The sequence below is a fragment of the Lissotriton helveticus genome, chromosome 2_2, assembly GCF_964261635.1.
Source record: "Lissotriton helveticus chromosome 2_2, aLisHel1.1, whole genome shotgun sequence".
NCBI classification, from domain to species: Eukaryota; Metazoa; Chordata; class Amphibia; order Caudata; family Salamandridae; genus Lissotriton; species Lissotriton helveticus.
In genome coordinates, this window is record NC_136060.1 from 423,223,994 (window position 1) to 423,251,867 (window position 27,874).

At 47.5% G+C, this 27,874-nt stretch overlaps 1 protein-coding gene across 1 annotated transcript; it reads right to left on the reverse strand.

Annotated features, from left to right (window-relative positions):
- Positions 1-16,730: 16,730 nt before the first annotated feature.
- On the reverse strand, positions 16,731-21,203 carry FOXI3 (forkhead box I3). Its single transcript, XM_078679020.1, has 2 exons — positions 20,629-21,203; positions 16,731-18,389 (listed from the first exon to the last, which is right to left on the reverse strand). Exons 1-2 carry the CDS (start codon positions 21,200-21,202, stop codon positions 17,854-17,856), a joined length of 1,110 nt encoding a protein of 369 aa, XP_078535146.1. The 5' UTR covers position 21,203; the 3' UTR covers positions 16,731-17,853.
- Between the last annotated feature and the right edge of the window lie 6,671 nt (positions 21,204-27,874).

The window sequence follows — 27,874 nt, forward strand, 5'->3', positions numbered from 1 at the left end:
ATATGGGAAGGTAGATGTTCTTTCTAAGGGGGCATTATTTATGTACATTGTTTTCATTTGTTTTTTGGTGCGCATGCCACAGTTCATTGAAAAAGTCTTACTACAGTTTATTTTTAAATTAAGATCAAGCATAAACTGGTTAAAGGATGTTAACATTTTTTGTAAGGCAATGGGGGTGCGTGCCATCAAAACAGCATCATCTGCGTACAAGAGTGTAGGAATAAATCTCTTTCCGATCTTAGGCATGTCCACACACTCTTGCAGCAGGCACTTTTCCAGACCATTTATATAGATAAGAAATAGGAAGGGCGCCAGTACGCACCCCTGGTGCACTCCACGACCTATTCCGAAAGATCTGGTACATTCCCCCTTATTGCCAAAACGTACAACAGCTGATGCTCCTGCATATAGGTCCCTTAAGAATTGGATTATCGGCTTTTCCACGCCCAATTGTGACATCACGTCCCATAATTTACTATGGGACACACAATCGAAAGCTGATGTAAGATCAACAAATGCACAATATAGGCGCTCCCTTTTTATCACAGTATGTTTCTGCTGAATCAGGAACAAATTTAATCCCTGCTCTATTGTTCCTATGCCTTTTTGAAATCCAAATTGTAAATCACTAATTACCCCCGCCTCCTCCGCCCAGTTTTGCAGTTTAACTAAAATCACTCTGCCGAGGATCTTTATTGACGAATCCAGAAGGGAAATTGGCCTATAGCAGGCACAATCTTGTCTGTTTCCCTTCTTGTAAATGGGTACAATTATTGAAGTGAACCAGGAAGGGTTCAATCCCCTTACGAGAGCTGCATTAAAAAGTTGTACAAGTATCGGGCCCCATAGTTCGATATTTGACTTGTACAAATCAGCCGGGATTCCATCTGGGCCCGCCGCTTTTCCGCCCTTGGTCGCTCCCAGGCTTTCAACAATCTCTGGTAGTGTAACTTTGAGTTCACTTTCCTCCTCAACTGATTCGCCTTCTATGTTTACCCCAGTATTTCCTAACTCATCTAGTGACGTATACAAGGTGGAAAAATGCGTGACCCAGCTATCCTCATTGATCGCAATTTCCAACCGTGCTTTGGTATTTTCATATGGTAGGGGGGCGTTTACCACCCTCCAGAAGGCGGATGCATCCCTTGTTTGTGAGGCTGTGCAAAGTTCTTCCCATACACCTTTTTTAATTGCATCTCTTCTGTTTTTTAGGGCCATATTATAATCCTTCCTTAGGGTTCTTATCTCTACAGCATCACGCGGATCCTTATGTAATGCATGTTTAAGATCTGTTAGAGCCTTAGTACAGGTTCTATCAAACCATCTTGTACCCTTCGTTAAACCATTTTTTGATACTAAAAGTAGGTTCTCTTTGATAGTGGAAGCAATAATATTAAAATTAACTAATATACTTTCACTATCGGACTCCTCATCTAGACAGATCTCAAAATTTTCGGGGCAGCTAATTAACAATTTTTTAAGAAAGTCTTCAGGTACCACCTTACTCCACTTGAGGGTGTACCCATTCTGTCTACCTAATATAATGTCTGGGACAACCTGTATTTGCTCATTATAGGAGGCCAAGAAAAGGTTCTCAATCTCAATTTTTTGCGGTAGGTGGTCACTGAGTGGTGCATCCATTATTTTATAACTAACCAGTTTACGACCATAGCCATTAGACCAGAGGCTAAAGTCTATCGTAGTGGATGCTCCCCTCCCAATAAAAGTTGGTTGAAAGGGTATTGACTGCTCAGTTAATTCATTAACAAATCCCAGATCATGATCAAATAATAATTCGTTCAACAGATCCCCGGTCTCTGTGTGTTTAAAATGTGGTAAATTGACATCCTGCTCCAACATTATACCACAAATTCCTTTAGAACCTTTTGTACATAATGGACAGTTAAAATCACCCCCCCACAACATTATTACCTCCTTTCCATTGCTGTCAGACTCACACTGTAGGTCAATCGCTAACATTTTCAAAATGTCACGTGAAATATTAACTGGAATATTATTATAAAAGTTTATAATTACAAAACGCAATCCAGTTTTAGTGTCTATTGCTAATTTATGGTAAAACTCACACTTACAATAAAAGCGTACCCTCTCATATACTAAGCTATTCGACAGGTACGTTATCAGGCCACCCTTTGGTCTCCCATGTCTAGCCCCAATCGCTGGTGTACAAAACGTTCTATAACCATTCAAATGTATCTGGTCAGTGGCCCATGTTTCCTGGAGGGCCATAATGTCTATATCTTTTATCACGCCCTCCCAGTCCGGATTGGTGATTTTTGTTTTAAGTCCTGCCACATTCCAGAACATTAAGGAACATGTATCTTTTTTCCGGTGCGTACTTTCAACACTTCTGGTATCCATTTCTTTGGAATTTTCGACCTCATTTACCAAGATATTGGCCACATTTAATACATCATTTGCAGGTATTGAGTTCTTTCCAGATTCCTGCCTTGGGGTCACAGTAAGTGGAAGAGTCAGCCCGGGGCTATCCAATGGGTTACTTTGGGTGGGTAAAAACACAGGGGATTTTACTACCTGAATATCTGACTGTCAATCTACAGCCTCCAAGTTGCTGAATCGATTGAAACAAGGAATAGGGAACGGAGCTTGTTGGAAGTCCCTCCATTCATTATGTCGGTATTGGTCTGAATAGTTTATTCCCCCTCTCCTTCGTTTAACTATGGACCAACCATCATTTACCTCTTCCCCCCAAGCATTGTGAACTGAGTCATTCCGTGTTTTGTTTCCCCATCCTCCCTGTGCAGAGTTAGAGCCCCTCATCCAGCTCCATCTATTATCCATATGCTGCACAGGCATGTAAAAGAAAGAGAGCGGCCTTGCCACAATTTTTGCCCCATTTTGACCCTTAGACCTTTCACAAATATATTCCACTGATCTCGGGTTGTCAAAGGTTATCACCACACAGTCCCCTTGTAGTCTTTTTGTACTTTTCCCCACCCAAGGAGCACGCTCCACCATCTTTAAGTTACTATGCAAGTTAGGTGGGAGGGGGTGGTTTGAATTCAACCAGTGAAACACTTTATTTTTAAGTGCCCAGAATGATTCTTTCATTTGGGTTGCTAGTTCAGGGACACCCGTTAAAATGACTACATATGGGCAGGCATCTGGTGGTAAATCAATCACTCTACGTTTCTCCTGTCTGTCTTGGATGGGTTTTTCGACTGAACTAGTTGGAATAGCTGATTTACTTTTATTTACCTCTACAGCTGGAGTAGGTTTAATAGAGTTTTTACTAATCATTGGAATACACGGTTTTAGTGCAGGTGCTTTTAAAGTAGGATTAGTTGCTTCTGCTATAGTTATTGTAGTTATTGGTAAATTAGTTTGAGGAAGGGTTGGCTGTATGGGATTTTTAGTTATAGTCGCGCACATGGCTGTTATATCCATGTGCATTGCTTTTAATTGTAATTCCATGGCCTGGAGCTTAATTTCCAAAGGGCACAACAGGGCTTTAATTAAGTTTTTTAATGTTATTATAAAGGGATCTTCCCTTTCTTTATTAAGATCTTCCCTGTCTAAATTAGCAACAGTGCCATTTGAAGACGAACTGTTATTAAATATATCCGCCAATGTGTCATCTAGGGTAGAGTCCATGATGGTCATAGGCATTATTAGTGGACCGACTACTCCTTCCCCAGAGGCCTCTCCAGAAATTCCACTTAATCGTTCTGTACTTTGTACCGGTCCTGTTCTATGTACAGATGGCACAGTTGTCTTATTTTGATTAGGAATTTGTTGAATATGCCTTTTTTTTGGGATGGCTCCCTCCCTTGCCCCTTGTAAATCAACAATCGTCTTTTCTGCCTGGGTATCTATTTGTGGGGAAATCAAAATATTACCAGAAGGTGGCAATTTCTGAGAATCAATTTGAACAGAGTCCCCAAGCTCGGGTTGAGTAATCATATTATTATGGACCTCAACATGAATCAGCTCAGAAGTAGTCTGGGCCGCGGCACGTCCTGGAGTACGAGCCTGCGCAATGTGGCCCATAGAGGACCTCTTTGCAAACGCCAGATCCTGGGACACCCTCCTCTCCATTAGGACTATTCCCTGATCTATCAGCGTATTTGTACGGACAATAAAATCGTCAAGTGTGCCAATCAACTTGGCCCCGCCCGCCGCTGCCTTACTTCTAGTTTCACTAGGCATGATTGTAACAGACCAGAAACAATAATCAGGCACTTACTTAACCGTCAAAATAAATTAGTACTGAAAGTCAAGGTGCCTACCAATCTGTAAATCCACATGGGGGGCAGCAAATAGGCCAAATTTTCGGGCCCAGCCCGGCCTCCTCCGGCCTCGGACGGCCGCAGACGGCCCCGCCCTTGTCCCGGGCTTCTCCCGGCGCTGCCCGCGCGCGTCCCGCGGGGCGGGAGGCGCTCTGGTGCTTTGTAGCGCCTCCGGTCGCAGGTGGTGGCGTCGGAAGTGCGACGCGGGTCCCGGGGCACCTGGGGGTTGTAGTTCACGTGGCCGTTTCCCTCACGGCGCGAAAATGGAGCCGCTGGACGCACCCGTCCCACAGCAGCAAGGAGAGAGTACTGTCCGCAAAAGCCGTTGCCCTCACGGCTGGATTCAGGTACTGGAGCTCAGGTATGTCCCCCACAGTAACTTTGAACGCGAATTCCATAAATCCTTGAAAACCTTCCTATTTCGTCACTAATTTCCTGCAACAGAGACTGTTTTTCACTCTTTCAGCGCCGGGACACCCCGTTGGGGTAGCTGCGCGCTTTAGAAATGACACAATAATAATAATAATGGATGGATGGATGGCAGAGTGGATGGATAGATGGATGTGTGGATAGTTGGCAGAGTGGATGGCTGGATGACAAAGATGGCAAAGATGGAAGGATGGATGGCAGAGAGGATGGATGGATGGATGGAATGGGGAAAGACTGAATGATGGATGAAAGATTGAATGGATGGCAGAATGCAAAGGTGAAATGGTGGATATCAACTAGTAGATGGAAGAATGAAAGAATGAATGGATGGATGGAAGAGACAAGGAAGCGGTTCCTGGGAGGATTCTGCTCACTTGCTTCTGTAGCTCGGTGGCATCAGCACTTAGTTCAAAGTGGGGGGCTACTTTAATTTTCTGGCTAGGCCCCTGAAGGAGACCCTCCTTGTGAAGGGAATGAATTTAATGGGAAGCAAGCTTGTCGTAACTCCGACTCCACTAACGAAAGTGCGATGCTTGGCACTACAGTGACCGGTCTGCAGTATCCATCACACGTCCGCTGTCCATCCCCGCCCGCGCATGCGCACACACTTCCCGCCTCCTCTTGCGGGTTCCCCCCAGCGAAGCGCGTCTTTCTTTCATCAACATCACAAGATTTACCGCGCGCGGCAAGGACACTACACGTTGATGAGGACAACAGCGAAATATGTTGATGTAAAATATATTAATAGTTGTTTATCGACTGTTATCCAAATGTGGCCGTGCGTGGAGAGCGCGTGCGGAGCCCATCACCCGTGTGGGGCCCTTTACCCTTTAGAGCTGGGTAGAATAATGGCCATGAGACATGCGACTTTAAATATTGCATCATTTTATTTAATTCGCTTAATTTTCGTTTTCTAGTAACCACAGCTGTTTTAATAACATGAATAAACATTAGCTGAATGAGTCGAGAGGATGTTTAGGTGATGTTGCTCTGTGCAGCGATAATACTCGATCTGCGCCACACTTTTATGGCCGCCGTCCTCTTGAGGGTTTTGTTTGCAAATGAATCGAAACCCGCACGTTCTATACGTCAATCACCGGTGCCTCTGGCGCAGGAAGCATTCAGACCTATAAATAAGCGGCAGCGCGCGCTACAAGTGTGCTGTGTCCGGGGTCGGACCGGCCTGTGGGGCAATCTGGAAGTGTCCGAAGGGCTGGGACGGCAGATCAGCGTATGGGCTGCTTTTTTGGCTGCATGGTTTTTTGTTGTTGCAGTTTTGTATAGGGCGAACTTGACCCCAATGTATTGGAGCGCTTTTTATGAGCCCCAGTCACATTACACACATGTTTTGGTAGGCACAGGGAGATTAAGGGGTTTGCTTTGCCCAGAACCACAGTTGAGCCAAGGCCGAGACTCGAACCTGGTTCCCTAGCTCCAAAGTCGGCAGCTCTGGCCATTAGGCCGGTTTTGCAGTTTGTTGGGCTGTTTTTTTATTACCGTTGATTTATTTCTCTTCTACAACAAACGTTGCCTGCAACAAGCACAAAAGCGTACAGTCTCCCATACCTTACAAAACACCTACATATTTCATATTTAAAAGTTTTAAACTGTCGTCCTTTGCATTTTTTGCAAATGTGGGACTCTTTTTTAGATGTCTGTTTCGCTAAACGGGGCCGCTTTTAATGTGGTGCCCGGGCCGATTTTCGGCCCCTGTGTGTGTCATAAGGTAAGCGCATTGCTAAACACATTCCAACGCTCTGTCGAATCTCGAAGCGATAATGTTGAAATGCTGCAATCTAAAACCAATCGTTTTGGTACTGCTTTGTTTTATATCTCATTGGGGAAGCGTTTGGTTACAATATAAAGAGCCTGATCCTGTGTAGAAACTACAATTCAAATTAAAAAAAGCAGTTTTTTTGCTTTTACTAAAATAGCACTGTAGCCGACGGCATTCAGGAGCTTATATACAAGCCCCTTGCGCTGCCGGTACGTCACTTTATCCCACATTAAAGATGAACACACCGGCGGTGCAAGGTGCCTGTACATCAGCCCCGCAATTTGTTGCATACGTGTGTATTTATATTTCGATGCATCTGTATAGATCTGTTGCTCTAAAATAAACTTTTGCAATGCTATATATATTTGCGCACGTGCAATCTAACCAGGTCTGTGTGTGTTTAGTAGTATTTAAGTCTGTATTTGCATCCGTATTTGAATGTATCTGTCTAGGCTATGAATGTAAGTATTTGCATGCCTGCATTATATGTTTTGATACTGTTTGCGCATCCGTGCATGCATTCCCCCGCAGCAGCGAACAACGCGTTCTAGCGCACAACTTTCGGTTTCGGTTGTTGCAAAGGGGTTCATGAAACAGAGAAGCCGACGCATACTGCACGTCCTTAAGTAGCCACAAATCCAGATTTACATACATACACAGCATAGGTAAATGCACATATATATATACATATCGACATAAAACATTCACATACAGGAAAGTACACACAAATGTGTGTATTTATATATATATATATACAGATATGTGTATATATATATATATATATATATGAGTATATATATATATATATATATATATATATATATATATATACACCCACACAACCCACGACACATTTAACAGTACATACATAGATGTGTACACGCGTGACAGCTATATGTGCACCCGTACAAACAGATGGATGACAATAATATCCATAAATGCACTTCCGTACATAGCATGGACGCAGCTATATGCTTAGCATAATTAGACAGCAACCTGTATGTGCCTAAAACATAGATGTATGCATGCGCGCACCTAATAAGATAGGTTCTTGGGCTCACATATACATACAAGTGCGCACAGTAATGGGTGCACGGGTGCATTCATACATACACGCATAACACATGGATATAGGGACCCACTGCTTCCCTCCTATGTAAAATATAGTTTATGCGGCACAGTGCTGCACACATTAAAGGGCCCTGGATGCGTGCATACAGACACACCCTGCATATTTGACATACATGATTCGGTGATGCCACACGGGTTCACCCATGAACTGAGGGCGGTGCACAGGTTCACACGCGTGGGCCCGCTCCCTGGGCTGAGGTACCCGGCTGTATCTGGGGGTTTCCCCCGAAGTGGCAGCAGGCCTCCGCCCCACCCCCTCATACGCACCCACCCTGGTGCCCTCGCCGCCCCTACAGCCGCCGGGGCACGGGCTCCGCGGGGCTCAGACAGTCTGGGGGCCGCCAGGCCATCAATGGCCGCTAATGGCGGCTCTTAGGACCCCCCTTTTGTCATTATAAGGCCCCCTCATTAGGGCCTCATCAGCGACGCCCAGGTCATCAGGCGCTGAAGGCGTCAGGGGCCGCGGCTAATTAAAGGTGGGAGCGCTCATTACAAAGGCATCGGGACGGGCATTTAGGGGCGAGCTCCCCGGGGGTGGGCAGCCGGAGACCCCGACCCTTTGTAAGGCTCCCTCGCCCGCCTCGGCGCGTCTCCTTCCACCGCCTGTGTCAGCGGCGGGCGAGGAGCAGGGCAGACATGCCAGGTGCCCGCTCCGTTCCCGCCCTCACACCGGTTTAAAGCCCCCCCACACACACATGGAGCGGAGATACTGTAATTGTATTTATGTAGCGCTTACTACCCCGGACAAGGCGTCGAAGCGCTTTTCAGCGAGTAGCACGCTATTCCGGAACCCAAAAAGTTTATTGGCGAGTTGGTATAGAGAAATATGAAATGTATTCCAACGGTGCACAGGTGAGTGTCCAGCGCCGCGCGTTCACGTGCCTAGCTCGGGGCCAAGCACCGGACAGACAGTTTCACCAGCCGCCTCGCCAAAAAGACAAACTTTAGTGCAGATGCAGTGAGAGAGAGATGTGCTACTTATCTGGTGGCAATAAATACAAATAAACACATACGTGATCTCTCACAACACATATTTATCTTGTGACAACGCACATTGTTGATAGCGCAATCCTTCTTGTTGTGCCCTCTAAGAACATTTAGAAAATCGCAACAATTATGCCATTTAATGGCTGTGAATTAATAAGGTAAGAAAAAAAGCGCCCGGATCGGTGAACTTTGCCTAATCAATTCTTAAAGATGATAAATTCATTAAATACGGCACTGTAAAATATTGCTATCAACCAGGCTACACTAATTATGGAATCTAGTAACGCATAAATACACTGTAGAAGAAACGCGGGTTGTTTATTACAATTTACACTGTTTATATGGGTGAACAAGTATCATTGCATTGATAAGGACAATATACAGTTATATTATTATATACTCGGAAGAGGTAATCGTTGCATGTACTTGTGTTTGTCGTTCGTTCGACTCCAGCCCAGCCGGCAAACAAACGCAAAGGAAAACAAACAACGCAATTCTTTATTATTCTTATCACGACACATAACTAAGCGCACCGAAGGACCCGGGTGGCACGTGGCGCTGTGGTTAGTCGCATAAAGTAAACAAACAAACAGTCAATAAACTGCCAGACAGTAAGTGAAGCGTATTTCGCTTTTAATTGCCTTCTGTAGTGGATGTAGCAAAAATGGCTTTCCTTTTACATGTTTTCGCATACGAAATCAATCCATCTGGCAGCTACATTTGTTGTAAGGACATGCTCAAACTTAAACCTCTGACAACAATTCCTGGGCTATAAGTTGTTTGGACTCTGTATAGCGCCCAGGCTGCCTCTGGCCTGGCCTCCTAGCGCTACTGGCTGGACGCTGTGACTCTCCATTGTATCCCATATCGGAGAAAGATCCTGGTGAGGGCTCACCAGTAGACGGACGCTGTTGTGCTTTTATACTTGTCTGTGCGTGACAATAAACCGTAGCCTGGCGTGAGTTGACACGCGCGGTGCGTGACACCCATCATCAGACCAGGCAGAGCTTATCACCCGAACCCCCGCGCGAGAAATGCTCTGAAAGAGAACACTCCGGGAGACAGTGTGGTCACGCAATGTGGACACACGTCTGGTAGATTTTGCGGGGGTGAACCCGTCTCTCTTACAAGAAGGAGAGCATTGAATTGAATTGAGAGCCGCATTGTGCCCGAAATATTCCAAAATATTCGCTCTAGCGCCTTCAGACACACTAGTTGCATGTGAGTTAGCAGCTGCCAGCAGCCCTCCCACACCTGCCAATCAAACCCTCTGACCCCCCCCCCCCCCCCCCCCTTCAGCCCAGGGCACCCAGAGATCTCCATCTACCAGACAACAATAGGGCGCTCCCCGTCTAATCCTAAAATGGGGGTCTTGGAACAGGAGCTGAGTCCGGACGTAGGCGTGCAGGTGACCCGGGGGAACAGAGCCCGCACGCGCGCACCTGAGCCATGGACACCTACCGCATGCACAGGGTCCCGCCCATCACGTGGGGTCTGCCACCCCCCCCCCCCCCTGCTCACATCTGCCCCCAATCACGGGGCTTCTATAACTTGTGCACAAGACGGGCCTGTAAAACGCACACCCTGGTGCACACATAGGGGGAGCCTGTAAGAGTCACAACTGCTACCTACAGGGTCGGCGCTGATCACATCCATCTATCACACATACACAGTGCCCCAAGGTTTAATGCACGCATACACGACGGGCCTGTAAAACGCACACTCTGGTGCACACATAGGGGGAGCCTGTAACAGTCCCAACTGCCACGCATCTATCACTACACATACACAGGGCCCCCAAGGTTTTACTGCAGGGCCTGTCAAACACACACTCTCGTACAGCCCTGGTGGGGGTGGGGGAGCTGAGGGCTGCATTCACAACTGCCACCACTGGTCTGCACATTTACCACCAAACACACGGCTTCTGCATGCAACGTATGTACTGCACGCATGCACTACGGGCCTGTATATTGCACACACTGGTGCACCCTGATGCTCACATCTACCCCCAGGGTTTACTTACTGCACGAGTGCACAACGGGCCTGTCAAACACAGACTCTTGTGCACTCCGCGCCGGAGTGTGCAAGAGTTACAAATGCTACCCACGGGGTCTGCGCTGATCACATCTACCACGCATACACAAGCACCCCAGGGTTTTTGTAGTACATAGGGTTTCGCTCTAGTCTTTTTAGAATACTTTATTGGAATGTTTTCACATGAAGAATGCATTTACTCCTATGTTCTGTGCTTTCATATGATATGGGGGTTCTGTTCTGTGGCAGTTACTGGTTGCTGCTACAGAGAAGAGTCCGCTCTTGTTACTTGCTGGAACTTATTAAAGGACTTTTTTTTTTAACTTATCTGGATCTCTCTGCCATCCATTTACTACAGTTTACCTACTGCACGAGTACACGACAGGCCTGGCAAACACACACCCTCGTGCACCCCGTGTGGGAATGTGCAAGGGTCACATCCACCACGCATACACAGGCACCCAGGGTTTATTTACTGCACACGTGCACGACAGGCCTGTAGGGGCATCCACATCCTCGCGCACCCCAGTGGGGGAGCGTGCAAGAGTCATACATGCTACCCCCAGGGTCTGCGCCTGTCACATTTACCACGCATAGACATGTGCACAGGGCGCCCTGGGTTTACTTACTGCCCCGTACACGACGGGTCTGTAGGGGCACACACTCTCGTGCACCCCGTGTGGGAATGTGCAAGGGTCACATCCACCACGCAAACACAGACACCCAGGATTTATTTACTGCACCGTACACGACGGGTCTGTAGGGGCACCCACACTCTCGTGCACCTCATAGGGGGAGCGTGCAAGAGTCATACATGCTACCCCCAGGGTCTGCGCCTGTCACATTTACCACGCATAGACATGTGCACAGGGCGCCCGGGGTTTACTTACTGCTCCGTACACGACGGGTCTGTAGGGGCACACACTCTCGTGCACCCTGTGGAGAGCGTGCAAGATTCACATCTGGTACCCACAGGGTCTGCGCTGCTCACATCCACCGCGCATACACAGGGGACCCAGGGTTTGTTTACTGCGGGCACACCGACTCGTGCACCCCGACGGGGCGCACCAGGCACACTCAAACTCATACAGGGGAGTGTGCAAGGCTCCTGATTGCCGCCCACCTGATCCGTACCACGCATACAGGGAAACCTGTTTCAAGCACAGTGCATGCCGATGAACCTGGGAGGAAGGGGGCGGGCCTTGGCCGCAGACCCAGGCTTCCCTAAGTCCTTCCGTACTGGACAGGGTGGGCGCCGGGCGACCCCAAGTTGCTGTTCGAGGGGTTGTGTGTGTGGGGTGGGGGGGAGGTCAGGCGCTCAAACACAAACTGTTCATGCGGTTGTCTCTTCAATTCTTCCAGGAGTTGACTGGCACATGGGCTATTTACAATGTTTGGTGCAATGTCAATGCTATCCTTAAAATACATATAGTGTCAATTTCTGAACACAATGGTGCATGTGATACTTCCTTCCCTGCAGATGTACTGCCTGAAATAGATGTGCTGGTCCACGGTTTCCCTCACCAGACCCACAGCCTCCTGTGCTGAAGGCCTGGACTCACGGCGCTGGAGAGGCCCATTCATGGGGGTGAGCTCAGCTTACACCAGGACGGGGCACACCAATCCAACACAGAGCAGAGGGTGGTGGGGGCTCTCGCCCATTTCTCCATCTTGTGATAGCCACACTCTGCGGCGACTGCCCCCTCCAGCTAACCTTCTGCGAGGACCATTTAATTCAGCTTTGGCCAGGAACACCCCCGAAAGTGGTACACACCAGTGGTGTTCAAGTATTGCAGCAGTGCACACCTAACGCTCATTAAAACATCACCTCCTGTATGGATATTCACCACTGGGCCTCCACAGCCGAGATCACGACACATTTGATGGACTATACCAATTCAATGGAAAGGGCGGGGTGCTTGTCCATGGTATAGTTGCAATAGAGTAGACCCATGACGCCCATCTCTACACTTCGGACAAGGATCACCCCTCGCCAAGGTCCAAGAAGCTTGTATCAGTAAAAACAGCTACAATCGAAGAATTTGTATTGCATGAACACTTTCAGAATACCTATAGTGCACAGGGATTTACACCAGGGACCTTTAAACCCAACGCGTCACTTCCGCCTCTAGTTATCCCAGAGGTCAGGGGGAAATGACGTTACCGGAGACATCTTGCCAGCGCCTTTTTAGGTCAGAAGAAAGCCTCTAAGCACATGTACAAAAGTGCAGAGCATGCAAAAAACACACGTCATGCACTAAACACACGTCTCAATGAGGTAATTATGTACAAATACCAGAAACATTTTCGAATTTTTTTTTAAACGCTGTATAGGTAACTTTATAACAAGCCATTGGAATTTAGAGATGAAAGTGTGAATTTAACGTGAGTGTAGTAGTAGGCGATGGACCAGTTAAGGGCAATTCATTTACCAAAAAAAATACAAGTTCATGAAATGCCAATTCACCTAAACAATTTAATCAACATTTTAATGATGAATGGAATTAACCAATCGGCAGAAACCAATTCATAAAATGTCTTATTTACAAAAGCATTTCATGCTGGGTACACAATTTTTAAATACGTGATTAATAATTCTTTTCAGCTGCTTATTTTTTTCCTGAAAATGTTGTAAAATCTACATTTCTATTGATTTGTTTTTCCACTGCAATGACGACATAGATTTTCGATTACGTGAGTTTTCAGAAAAGTGCTTTTAAAATTTTAATTTTCTATGACTTTATGTGCTACAGTTATTGTGGCTACCCAGGGGAGCTTGTGAACAGGGCCGGATTAATTTCCCAGCTGAAGAGATTTTTCTGCAGCCAATGGGCGCTGGCTGTGCAGGGCACTGGGTCGTGCATCCAGCCCTTCATGCTTCTGAAGTTTGAATAAGTCCTCTTGTGCTGCTGAAAAGTTACTTTTTAAAGAGGCCACTTGCTGCTCCTGCAAACAGACTTGTATAAATCTACATGCAGTAGGAGAGTGCCTGTATATCTCTATAATAAACCGCATTGGGTAGAAACTCAAATCAATTATTAACACAGGAACATTTACTGTGGCTTTGCATTCCATTGTTTTAGTCTGTTTTATATATGCACCGCGTAACTACTTACAACAGTCACATCCTACAGTAAAAAAAGAATTGGCAAAGCCAACAGGTCTGTCCTAGGCATGCTGTGCAATGGTTATTATTATTTTTTTTGCTCTGTAGTGCAAGTATGTGCTACAGAAATAAAAAGAAGAAAAAGGAAAATAACGGCCTGAAAAATACTACATGTGAAAAATATTAACTATGACATTTTTTTGATAGCGCAATATTGTTGTTACTTCCCAGTCAGATATACTTTCAACTAGTGTAGAAAGCTTTTTTAGCTTTAATGTAGGTCACAGGAAAATATACTTCTTATTAGTGGAAAGAAGGAGTGTTCTTTGTTCACGAGAACAAGAATGACTAACAGGATAAAGAATGAAATGAAACACATCGATGGCAAATTAAGGGGTTGTCCCGCCAGTCTTGGCACTGAAGTGCACTACTTGTGGATGTGCCTTACGATCAGGTAAATGCGTCACTCACAGTGAAAGAGCCAATAAGTGAAGGGGGCTGACCAACTGCGCAATGCTGTGGTGGGCAGAAGCAACATGGGCATGACAACGGAAGAGAGGATAGGTGGAGAGGTCTCTGTGTATATGTATTTTCGAATTATACTTTTTTTTAATACAGGAGGCTGATGCTACAGCGATAACTGCTTCTAGTCCAGATTGTATAAAAAAGATGGTAATACATATTTTAGACAGACAAATTGTGATGACAAGTATTTATTAATAAACCCTAAAATAATAAAGTTTGTTGCTGCAAGGTGTTTCTGTTTGAAACTTTTAGTCAAGCGTCTCTTTGAACTCTATAAATTCATGTTATTTTCTGAGTTGACTTTACAGCTTCTGAGTAGACAGAGGAACATCCTTGCCTACCAAAAAATGAATGTATCCTTGTGTCACGTAACTGGTGCTCCTGTAATACCCCTGGGTCAAGTTCACACTATATAAACCTGCAAAAAAAAAAAAAAGACAAGTTCCATGATAGAACTGGCATTGTCAACGTCCCTGTACACAAGATGTTCAAAAATCTAATATTGGATGCAATATACACCATTTGAAACTGGTCTGTGGGAGTTCCCTTCAGGTTTGGCACTTTTGTTTTGAACCACGCATACTTCGGATTACACTGGTCCATGATCAGGGGTCGAGTATACAACCCTAGCGCCCAATACACAATGAATTCTTTCTATGACTAGGAGTAACAGATCCTGCACACGGGCAATGAGAAAATGTTACCTCCTTTGCTAACAGCGTCGGAAATATACACTTGGAAGGGTTTAAGTGGGAGAGCAGTAAAAATAGACATGGAGAGGGACTCAGGAGTTTGTTCACAAAATGGCGGTGCTTGGGGTGATGGTGGTTTGTGAGAGACATTGCTTACTTTCTATTCCCTAAAACAGGTACGAGGCGAGCTCTGTAAGACGCCATTTGCCACAGAAAGACAGGCTGGTGCGCTTTGATACATCCAGATTGATGTTAAATTAGAAACTAGGGTGCCACGAAGCCTGTGAAGCAGGCACAAAGCCCTACAATTACACAGAGCCCCGACATGAAACGAGCCCGAGCCACTATTGTGGGATTAGGCCCGATCTAAGTGACATCCGCCAGCGCCCTTCCCTGCCTTTCATGTCTGATATCACACACCGCGCCCTTCTCCGGCGTGGCGCTGGCACCCCAGTGGCACGGTCTGTGCTGGCACGGGGTGTTTGATGTTTGGTAGCGTGATCCCTGAACGGGCACTTGGAACACTGGCACTGTGTTTACAGCGGTGTAGGTGCTTACCTGCCAAACTCACAGCCCTGAAATAGCGCCTACATACTAAGAAATTGGATCACAGGTATAAAGACAGTTCACAAAAAAATGTGCTTGCAACTCTCAAGGCTGAAGCCAGATCAATGGTGCAGGTGCTAGTCTGGAATAGCCAATGCACAAATTTGAATATTCGTGGAAAGACTCGGCCTTTCACTTCTTTAAGGATGATGAAAGGAGTATCAGGCAGAGGTGGATCTCTTTTAATATCCTCAAATAAAGCCATAAACTGTCATATCATAAGCTGGTTCCTGTGGCATTTACTTACAAACAACTGTGACAGCCAGGACTAAGCACAGAACTCTAGCAATGGGGTATGATTCAATTTTGTCAATTCACCTTTTAACGAACAATGAAACAGAAAAAGTAGCAAATAATATCGAATATTTATTCCAAAATATACGAAGCATTCACAGTTCTGTCCAGCTTTAAACTTTTACAGCACCATTGAAGACGGGCCACGGATCCAAATTTTCATAAATAACAATAGCTTCGAGGACATAATTTAGAAAAGTACAAAAACGAGGTAAGAAAAATATATGTACAGAGTGTCGCAAGGAATACAAACAAATATAAAAAATAGGCATGGGGTCCCAGGCCCCGATTAAAATATACAAGTCACAAATTCAAGTCTTTGGCGTGCTTTGATTTTGACAAAATAAATAAGCAGGAATTGTTCGATCTGGCAGCAGTTTTTGTGTTCCAAGGCACTTCATATGGATCCCCGTCGTCGCACTTGTAAACAGGTCCCAAGTGTCCAGCTGGGCTACAGCCAGGCCTGAAATGAACGCAGCGCTCAAGCGGGGTCTAGGTCTTTTAAGAGACTGCCATATAACTAATGTATGCATTATAGCTCATGAAGTCCTTCGCGAGCACAGGTGAGAACCGAGTGGTCTTCTGGCAAGTGGAGGCCCGGGACAGGCTGTTTTAGGCTCCAGTGCAGCACCACCTTAAGACTGGAGGGACGTCTGAACCTGTGTGTGCCTTGGGGTGTGGTGTCAGGTGCCTGGTGTTTGTAGGACCACTCGTAAGCCGGTGATGGGGTGGGGATTGCACGACAGGATGCAGACCGGGGAGGTGTAATTTCCATTCGGCCTGCATCTGCCCCCCTCCCAAGGTGGCAAAATGTCCTTATTTTCTCGCTCTCTTTGTGGTCCTTCTAGCTTCTAGATACGTCTGGGGGGCGGGGGGGGGGGGGGGGGGGGTTAAGGTACTCTTTCGAACGGTTTTTGTAGATCAGCCCCAGCACGCACCCTCACTCCCAGAGGGCGGGCTGCCCCCCCTCCTTCGGCAGTCTAAGGGCCTGTCCTAACATTAGAGTGAAATGTTGAGGACGCAACTTAACTGGACACTCCCTCAGCTGCCCCCTCTGTCTTGAGGCGGAGAGGCCCCTCCTGTGCGTGACCCTTCGCTCATACCCTCTCCCCTTGTATACTTCTTCCCTTAGTGAGCGCGGTTCATTGTGAGAAGTCTCAATTCCCTGTCGCGACAGACGACAATGTAAACTGAAATGTTGCTCTGTCAGGCTAAAGCGTCAGAGACTCAAGTCACACCAGCATGTACAACAAGGTGACACTGATGAAGAGTGTGATTGCCCCCACCGTGTCATTCAGGGTTGGAGTGATATATTCGCCCCGCCCTACAGCCTGGGTTTCAGTAGCCCTCCCCTCGCTCAGTAGCCGTCAAGTTATCCTCGCGCTGCTTGGGCTGGTATCCCAAGTGTGCAGCTGCGCCCCAGTGCCACGGCCTGCTCTCCTCCATGAACCACAGGCCTTCATGTGCCCTCAGTCGCCAACGGTGCCCCCTTAACCTCTCTGAGACTGTTATCCAAGTGTGTCGTCAGTCTACCCTGTGCCCAGCCTGTCTATGGCTGCCTTGTCCCCTCAGGGCCACCGTCTATCTACCTGTCTCTCGAGGCCCCTGCATCATACACGTGAACTACAGTCCTTCCTGTGCCCTCGTCGCCACTGGTCTATCCTCCCCGTCACCTCTCATGGGCTGTTATCCAAGTGTGCAGTCAGTGTCTGGGGCTGCCCTCTAACCTGTGCCCAGTCTGTATATGGCATCATTGTTCCCTCAGGGCGCACCCACCGATCTCCCAGTCCCTCGAGGCCTGCATCGTACACCTGAACTACAGTCCTTCCTGTGCCCTCGTCGCCACTGGTCTATCCTCCCCCGTGTCCGTCACCTGTCATGGGATGTCACCCCAGGGAACCAGCATTTTCCGAGGGGCTGCCCTCCTGTGCCCACATTCTCCGAGGGGCTGCCCTCCCTCGTTTTGCCCGAGTCTCTCAGGGGTCTTCCCCCGGCCTGCCCTCAGACCTCGGTGCCCTCCCGCGGGTAGATGAGGCTGTTGACGCTGAAGCTGTTGTAGAAGTGCCCGCTGTACTGGTTGGCCTGGTTGGCGCTGGAGAAGGAGCTATAATAAGAGGGCGCGCGGCTGAGGTGCATGTCCTGCATCTCGGGCTCCAGCGGGGGGCTGCCCGAGAAGCCCCCCAGCCCTGAAATGTTCCTCTGGGACAGTTCGTTGACCAGCCCCCCGAGGCCGGGCCGGCCGGCGGGGCCCAGGGAGGCCACGCTGCTGAAGAAGCTGTTGAGGCAGGGGGCGGAGGAGAGGCCGTGGGGGGAGGCGCTCTTCCGGCCCGGCTCCGAGGGGGGCTCCAGCTCCGGGGAGGAGGAGGGGTGGGGCGCCAGGGGCGGGCTGTCCGCGGCCTTCAGCGAGCGCGCGTCCTCCTCCACCTTGACGCTGACGCCGACGTTGGCCTCTGACCTCCTCTTCCGCTTCCGGCGGAAGTTCCCGTTGTCGAACATCTTCTCACAGTTGGGATCCAATGTCCAGTAGTTTCCTTTCCCTGGAGGAAATAAAGACAGCAAAATGTTAGGCGTGGATTTAGGAATAAGTAAAATAAATCAGTAGAGGGCCAGCGTGTCATGGGTACCAGTGCTAGAAAGGGCACGGCCCCATCGCTTCTACTTTAATTATAAAATACAATAATAATGTTTTTAAACCTTACAATTTTTTTTTTAATTGATACGAATTTGTATAACCTATGGCTAATGGTAATATTTTGTAATGTTTAAAAATTTCTGATGTTTGTATTTTATCTCTGCTTTTATGGTCGAAATAAACTTTGGAAATCGAAAAAAATGGACAATAATAATCATGGTTTAGTGGGGCCTTAGGCTGCACCTGACGCACCAATGAAAGCTGAGTCCCTGGGATAAATAAGCTCAAGGACAGATGTGTCGTTTCATGTGGGCACTTCATGTTATGAAGGCTTGAGGAAACCAGTGGGGGCAATTTTAACTTTCGCATACAAATATGTATTTGCTTCAAAAATCAGTAGTATCCCGCCTAGACTCGAGAGTGCTCGTGTGCACATACACTTTCTAAAAACCACCCCCAAGTCCATGGGTTATAATGGGCTTAAGACCCTCTACACATCAGAACAGTTGGGGTGTACTCCCGGGAGGCTGCGTATATTAAAATCAAATGCACACATATTGAACCTGGACAGTATGACTGAAGCGCGACAGTTTGTGGTGAGAATCACATGTTTACCTCAGACCTGAGTCTGTCTTACTCCTGCCCCTGAAGGCTGTTCAACTGGCCTGTATTTGCGCAGCCCTTTAATGTCTGTCTTATACAAAGGGTGAATATCAAATATTAATACACCGTCACTATAGATTGAGTCATTGCCTCATATAGCTTGTCATGATGTTCTTTACAATCCACCGGGAATTTACTGCAGTGTCGGATCGGCAACTGGGAAGATACTGTCTAGCTGTGTGTAGATTCTTAAGCGGGGTTTGGAACAATGGGGACTTCCTCACTTGGCAATGTGTGACCCTGGGCACATGACACCACCTGCCCGGGCCGTGAGTGCACGGCTGGTGTGGGGGTCTTACTTGAGCAGGGCATGCTGCTTCTTTTTCAGCAAGGATGCTTTAGGCCTTTACCGCAGCGCGGGGACACACTAGCCTAGTGTAACCAAGCGCTTTATTAATCTGCTTATTATTATTATTATGTCGCACGTATTCGACCATGTTGTAAAACTAAGCATTGCCTCTACGAGAAATAGCCCGGTTCAGAACGTCCTACTAATTATTGCTTCCACTATGTAAGACAACGCGTGCCCAAGAAAGTCAGAATGCCAGACTATTCGTATTAATGGCCAGATGGTTTTACATGAATTTGTGACGAATGTCTCAAGCCAGTTTATTTGTACAAAATGCTAATATTGCTGCTTCCATTATCTTAAAATGGGCGCGCAGTGACCCGAATTAAACTGTCACACATAAAAGTGATTTTAAACATTTCGGGTAAACCAATTATCTTTCGGAAATGTACGTTTTGGTCCGGAACGCTGTAGCCCATATCTGAATTGTTGGGGGTTGGCAATATAAACACAGTTTTATAGATAGTTTACTGCACAACACGCAATCTGAATTTTGCGGCCCTACCAATAACCCCATAGACAACGGGTACATTGTCCCACTGATTATCGCAAATCCATTAGGAATGCTTAGGTCTGACCGTCTGATTTTAATAAAAGCGAACGGTTCTACTACATGCAGTGTAAGTGCTGCATAAAGCTTCAGTGCCAAACAGTTGTGTACACCGGTGTAGCGCTGCAAGGTGTTGGCAATAAGCGCCAGACGCAAGCACCATTCCTATAAATACAGTCTTGATAACCATAGTATACTGTTTCTCAGACAATCATAACGTTATCATTACCAATAAAAGTAGCAGTTTTATCTACCATCAAAAGTGCATACATAAACCCGTTAGCAGAGAGTTTAACTTCTGTAGTTCAGGCTAAAGTCAGAAGTAATTCACATCTACTAACAGAACATGTTGCACGATCGCAGACTTATGCACACGGGTCTTTGCGTATTACTCCAGCGAGTGTGCAGCTCGCGGAGCTATTTACAGTCATTATTTTACATATATAATACATGCAAAATAACGACTGTAAATAGCTCAGCTGAAGTAATACGCAAAGACGTGTGTGCATAAGTCTGCGATCATACAACATGATGTATCCCAGAAAGAGCGCCCACCACAGGCCCTCGGGGCGCAGCGCTCACCTGGATCGTCCTCGTCCCGGGGCACCTTCTTGAAGCAGTCGTTGAGCGACAGGTTGTGGCGAATGGAGTTCTGCCAGCCGGCCTTGCTCTTCTTGTAGAAGGGGAAGTTGTCGGCCACGTACTGGTAGATCTGCGCCAGGGTGAGCTTGCGTTCCGGTGCGCTCTGGATGGCCATGGCGATGAGCGCCGAGTACGAGTAGGGGGGCCTCACCAGCTTCAGCAGCTCCTCCTGGGAGGCCAGCGAGAGCCAGCCCAGCTCGGGCCCCCCGAAGGAGCCCCCCTGGGAGCCGGGCAGCAGCTGCCGCTGCGAGCCGTAGGAGGGCGGCCCCCCGTAGGAGCCCGGCCCGGCCCCGGGCAGGTAGGCGGAGGCGGCGCCGCCCCACAGGTAGGGGTTGGCGGAGCCGCCGAACTCCGCGAAGCCGTAGTTGGCGCTGCTGCGCGGCGCGGAGTGCAGCCCCTGCTGGTGATACATGCTGAAGCTGTCGCAATAGACTGCCATGTCGGGCGCCTCCGGGGCGCTCTTGAAGTGCTGCTGGGCGCTGGGGTGGGGTCCCTGGAGGTGCATGGAGTTCATACTCTCCCACGCTGCTGCTGTCAGGGGCAGGAGCCGGCCTGCCCCTTTATAGCTCCTCGTGAGCTGCCAGGGGCTGGGGGTGTGCCCGCTGCCCGTGGGAGGGGCTCCCCGCCTGGGAGGGCTGTCCGGACAGCGCCCCCCGAGAGGCGCCAGGGAGAACAATCCCCCTTTCTCATTCATGGGCCCTGATGGGTGTCTGCCTTCGGGAGGGGGAGGCTGGGCCCGGGGTGTTAAAAGAGACTCCGCGGCCCCAGACCTGCTGCATGCATAATGGGGCAGTTAGTGGCCCCCGGGCCCCCTGCGTCCATACCTGTACCGAGCTCCCTCCCCACTCAAAGGAAACATTTACAGGCGATGCTGTTAATGACCCGCCGCCGCAGGGGCCTTTACACATGCTAGACAAGCAAGCGCCTCGTTAGCAGAGAGCGCGCCGCGGCGCTATCGGCATCATCATTAAGTATTCAGAGTTAGTGCGTTGGACTTGCCCATAGGTAGCATTGCCAACTCTAGCGATACTCTTTTTTATCATTGCCCACCACAACAACAAAATATATATATATCGAATATTTCTTTCTATGATGCGTTGCATATGTGCAGTTCTGTAGTTCGTTGTTTTAAAGGATTTAGTGTTCTTTTATTAATAATTAATACATAGCTATTTAATATTTTTGCAGTTTTTATTATCATTGTAATTATCATTATTATGGTATTATTATCATTATACATTATTATTGTTATGTAAACCGCGAGGTAAACAGTTGCACGCCTGTTGTGTTTTATTGTTATTTGTTTTAAAGAGCGTTTTTTGTGTGATATGCACCTCTTGCTACCTGCGGTCCCTACTATTCAGGTCTGCTACAAGCGGGTGCTGGGAGCCACGATACAGCGCCTTGGATTGATACATGGCGCCGTCTGCCTTCAATGAGTTTGCGCCCCGGCTTCTACTGGTTCTGGCAGTTACATTTTCTGAACTCGTCACCAGTACTTCCCTGAGCCGCACTCTGACCTCTGACAGAGACTTCCCGCGCCGGAGGAGCGCTGTGGAATATGCGGTTTTGTGTCTTCCTTCCACATGGCGGGACACTCCCCGACCGACGCCCGCACCAGCTCTCCTCTGTAAGTCTTACCCGGTCAGAGTGCTTTTCCGTGGCGCAAACCCTCCCCGTGTACTCTCATGGGCAGCCGTGACTCCTCCTTTTATCAATTCCACGGGAAAGCGGCGGCTCATTCTTTTATGACTTCCTTACCACATGCCTTATGTTCCATACCCTTTCATGGGACAGTCGCTGCTCCTTCTTTTATCACTCCACCACCACTGCCTTAACTTTCATACCCGCGCCTGCCTCCTATGCGGCAGCCGCGGCTCCTCCTTTTATCCCGTCCTCAGACATACCCTAAGTTTCATACCCGTTCTTGTTTCTTGGGGCAGCAGCGTCTCCATCGTTTATCACTTCATCGCCACAAGCCCAGTGGTCTATGCCTCATACCCGATTGTGCTCTTTATGACGCAGCCTCGGCTCCTTCTTTTATCGCCTCCACGCCTCGCCTTGTTTCATACACGTTCGTTAAACGCATCCCTGTTTACTCCTTTTATCCAACAGCAGGGGCGTTACACTTGTGCAGAGTTTGTCCTCGCGCCACCTCTGTGATGCTTTTATTGTAATTTGACCATCTCGTGCACCGTACTTGTGTGCGCCCTTCCATACTTTGGCCTCTCCCTGCTCTGTGTCTTGTGTGCTGTTGTCAGTCCACTCCAGCGCCGTGTCTTGCGTGTTATCAGTCCTCTCGGGGCTGGGTGCCGCGTGTGTTGTGGGCAGCACAGCTCCATCACGGCTATCTGAAGTGACGGCACTTTAAGCAAACAGGTTAACACTGACATGGCACAAAACACGGACGGAACAGCGGCGGAGCCCCAATCACTCCAGCCGACTGAAGCCCGGCACACGGGCCCTTCGATAACAGGGTGTGAAATGTTTATTTCCAAACCAGCTGCAATTACTGTTGTCACTGCAAATACAGTGCCTGCTTCTGCTGGCCTGGGGTGCAGCGCGTCACGTGTCAGAGTTATTACACTGTATTCATAACAACAGGAGTAACAACAAGAACACGAGTAATAACCGCAGTGAAAACAATAAAACAAAAAAAAGTCTTTCTGTGCTCGAAGCTCTGTTGGTAGCAGGTGTTGTGACTGTTGCTTTACACGAAAGCAGCTCAGAACTCAAGCGCTGAATCGTTTTAAGGCGCTACATTGAACCCGGGTGTCCACGTTTGATGTGCACTACTGTAGGGGTGGGGGGTTCAGATGACGCATCGTTGCATACCCCAGTGTTCTGCTGGCACAAGTTATTGCAACATCACATGACATATAATGCATGTTTGTACCCCAAATACCAGATGCAGAAATTAGGTTACCGATTTGAGTCCTCTTAATGAATTCGCCACAGCCTTAATGCCACACATAGGGCAGGCCTAGGAATCAAACTACACCCGCTGGATTTATTGGAGTATCAATGCTGTTGGAATAAGAGAAACAGAGGTAGTAAAAATTGCCCTCCGAGTGTCATAAACTAGAGATTCGCGGTTATGTCTATACAGCTTACCCGGGCGTAAAGCACCCGAGCATGCAATATTTACGTCCCTGTTTATAGTACTCGCAGTCAAGACGTGAGGGTGTGTTGCCACTATGCTTGAAAGGTAAAACGTTCACAGTTTTTAACCATTTGGAGGCAATTTGTGAGTTTCAATAATAAAATTCCTCGTTGCACGTGGCTCTGTGACCTCTTAGGACTTAGAAGAGGCCAATATCCTTTAGTTGTTGCAGCCATTAGGCCTCTTGTATTTCCTAAGTATTTAGTCAGAAACCCCAGGATATTGAGGAATGGACTAGCAAATTTAGCAGCACAAATATGGAAATTTAGCAGCACAAATATGGAAATTTAGCAGCATTTTTGTGGCACTCTATTTAACTCATAATCATTCATTTTCAGCCTGAAATCAATGGAAACTGTTTTAGCAGAGTATTCCACTTTGCAATAGGCATGTTTAAAGTGTCTGCAGCTCTACAGAAGCACAGCTCCAGTCCTAACATCGTGGGAGGGAGCGCTATTTCTCCCTGGGATATTCTAGTGCCCATGTATGCACCCCTGCCGGGACAACGCTGCCAGGCACAGCTGCCTTCCGGATCCGTGAGGCAGGACACCTCTTCCTCAGGCACCCTAGGGCGCAGGATCGCAGTGGCTGATCCAAATAAGTGAGCAGACTGCATAGGGAGGTCACCTCCTGCTTACCTGGTCCAGTCCTCATAGGTCGATTTAAGCTCCTAGTCTTCTTTCCACAGCTGGATTGAGTAGTGGAAGGAGCTCTGTCCTTATTAGATTTATTACGACAGGACCAAGCCCTTTTGAAAGTCTGACCTTCTCCTTGAAGTCTTCGCAGACCCTCATAAGTGTTATCCAATCTCTAAGGCAGGTATTGCAAGATGGATAGTCTCTCTGGAAAAAAAGAGGCAACCGTGGCAGTCTGGAGGGACATTTTGCTAGCTGACATCTGCAAAGTGGCCACCTGATCAACATCACACACTTTAACCAGGCACTTCTATGTTGGCCCGACAGTTTTGCAGACATCCACATCATAAAGATGCTAACCACTGCTTATGAAAGGCACTGCTATACAGTCTACGCAGAGCATGTGTATCTACAGCTACATATGCTGCGAAGGAAAAGATTACTTTAAGAATATAGCACCTAACATCGCATGCGTTTACAACACATGCGATTACAACACGGTTGTTACAAAGACCGCGTTGTTACATCGCAGTACATTACAACGCAAGTCGTTACAACGGCTTGCTGTAGGGGGCGCGCTGGACTTAGGAATAGTATAATTTACTATTCCAACTCCAGTCTGCGCAACCGTAAATTATACTATTCCGTAAGTTAGCGCGCCCCCTACAGCAAGTTGATGTAACAAATTGCGTTGTTATGTACTGCGAAGTAACAACGCAGTAGTTGTAACATACGCGTTGTAATCGCATGCGTTGTAATGCATGCGATGTAATGGTTGTTTCCCACTTTGTAAGCATCTATTAGTAGCATGTAGTATTGTAGATGATTATGCACCCACCACACTCCCCTTCTCCAACCCCCACCCCCGGAGCTTGTGATGGTTGTAGATCTCTTCTTTTATTATACAGATTATTCTGCAATACATATGGTGCACCAGGCTGCAGTTTCGCGACACTCCATACACATTTCCCCCTGCTGTGCAATATATAATCTGAGATGTGGTTTTGCTGTATACTATGTGGTCCAATGAAGGAGTCCTAGCACATCTAATGACTCGAAAGACTTCTTTGAGGAAAATTAGCTTGCAAACATCCAAGCCTAATACTAGTATACAGAACAAAACTATGGAATAGCCTTCCGGAGACTCTGAGGCTTAACACAGACTTACTTTCCTTTAGAAAGAATCTAACAACATGGCTTTTTAATCAATAATTGTCTTCTTCCACTTATTTTCTCCCTGCTGTCTATGTGCCAGGACACTCTAGCTTGATTAGCTGTGTGCTTTATTAAATACTGTATTTCATTTCATTTCAACAAAGAGGTAGGGTCCAGTTCAGAAAGAAAAGTGTAAAGGGTGGGTTTAGTTCTACCACTTAGAATGCATTTATATTGACACTTTTCCAGTTTGTAAAACAGATGCAAGATAGCACACCTGGAGAGTTATGTGAGTTTGTTTTAGGCTGCCTAGGTCTCCTGTGCAGAAATGTACACAGCAATCAATTCCGCACAATGGAAGGGACAGTTCAGGGTGTAAGAAGAAAGCACATTATTTTATTTCCCTATGGAGAAAGCCCTTTCACTACACCCCACCAAATCTGAAGTTATTTGTTCCCCTTCCCGTCCTGTGGAAGGGGAGTTACTGCAGTCCTTGGCGGCAGTAAAACTCCGACCATTCCCAGGGAGGGAGAGCATGAGTTTAGTTTGTGAACGCCCACAAATGAAAACTTTGTGGGCTTTTACAAAGAAGCAAGACTAACTAGGGCTTGTTTCTCTCAATTTTCAACCCTTGGAGTCATCTACTAGTACAGACTTCTCCTCCCTTGTATTAATCAGTAGGAAATCTATGAACCCCTGTCAAGATTTATTTTTTGAGCGTAAATGTAGTGGTGTTTGGCCTTGTGAAAACAGGCACACACATGGGTATCAATTAACAATGTTTTTGAACAAGTTAATGAAAGGAACCTGTTGAAAAATCTGATACGCAGGTAGAAATTTCCTGATCCTGATACACAGAATCACAGAGCTCCCAAGTTCCCCCATCACTTGTTAGAGTGATTCTTGTACTATGTGTGCCATTTAGCTGATTATCATGGAAGGACTACAAGTACCAGAATGAAGAAAAAAAAACGTGTCGAGCTATTTACGAATTCTGAAAATGTGAGAGTCCTAGGAATCAGAATCACATTTCCACCAAAAGAGAGTTCTGCCGCTGAGGGTGGAGCTTAACCGAGGCCCTCCCCTCCTAGGGAGAGCTGTCAATATGGCGGGGAGCCGGGGGCCAGTGGGACGGATGGGGCGTAGTCGCCCCACCCTTCCAGCTGCTGATGGCGCTGATTTGGTGACGCACCCGCTGCCCTGGGAGCACTGAAGTGCTTCCAGGGCGGCTGAGGTTGAACCCGCCCTTATTTAAACGGTTGCGCGGCCGCAAGCAGGTCTCTGTATCCTGCTTGCGGCAATGTGTTGGCTGGCAAAGAAATTCTCAGAGGCCACAATTGCGTGGTCCAATATTGTCCCGAGGTCGAAGTGGAGAGGTGGTAAGTCAGTAAGAGCCATTAATGAGTCGGTAAAAAGGTTGAACCGGAAATTGGGTACGTTGTTCAAGACCGATTGGTTGTCAAAGAGGAACGTTTTCTATTACAAGACGGAGTGCACCTGTCTAAAAAAGGTAACGCAATGTTTTTGGAAAATCTGCTGACCTGGCTAGGCCAGCCTGCATCTTCGGTCGGGGGGGGCAGATAGTCGGTGAACCATGCTGGCCTGTGGCGGGTGAGGTCAAGATTGGGGGGGGACACTTAGGGCCCTTTAGGGCATCCTGTTTTACCAAATTTAACATCTGAATCCATGGACCCTACAAGGGGTGCTGCCGGCAGGTTGGAAAGAGGTGGCAGGGGCGCTGGGGTTTCTGGGCGGTCGCTGACACGGTCCTTTACCTATCAACCAGCCGTGCAGGTGCATTTGGGCACAACCTAACACTGGCCCTTAGGGATGTGACATACCTGGGTGTAGGAGGTGCCCGCGGTAGGTATCCTAAGGGCAGCCGGGCCCCCTGCACAATAATTTGCGGACTCTGGAGTCCTCCCCATAGGGAGGGGAGTGGGAAAGCAGGCTCCTCCCATAAGGAGGACCGCCAAAGGGGTAAAAGAAGGGGCAGAGCCAGTCTTGATCTCACTCGGAATGGTTACATAATAATTTTTGTTGGTTACACAGGAACAGACTAGTTATGGTTAGGTGATTACCATGTACTAGAGTATCTGGTAAGGCTAGGTCACAAATGTAAGCTGAAATGTAAATAATGTGGTTACTGTGTAAAAAGTTATAAAGTGTGTTTTTTATTGAGTGTGAAATGATAATAAATATGGCCAGGGGTCTTACGACCCCTAAATCAAAG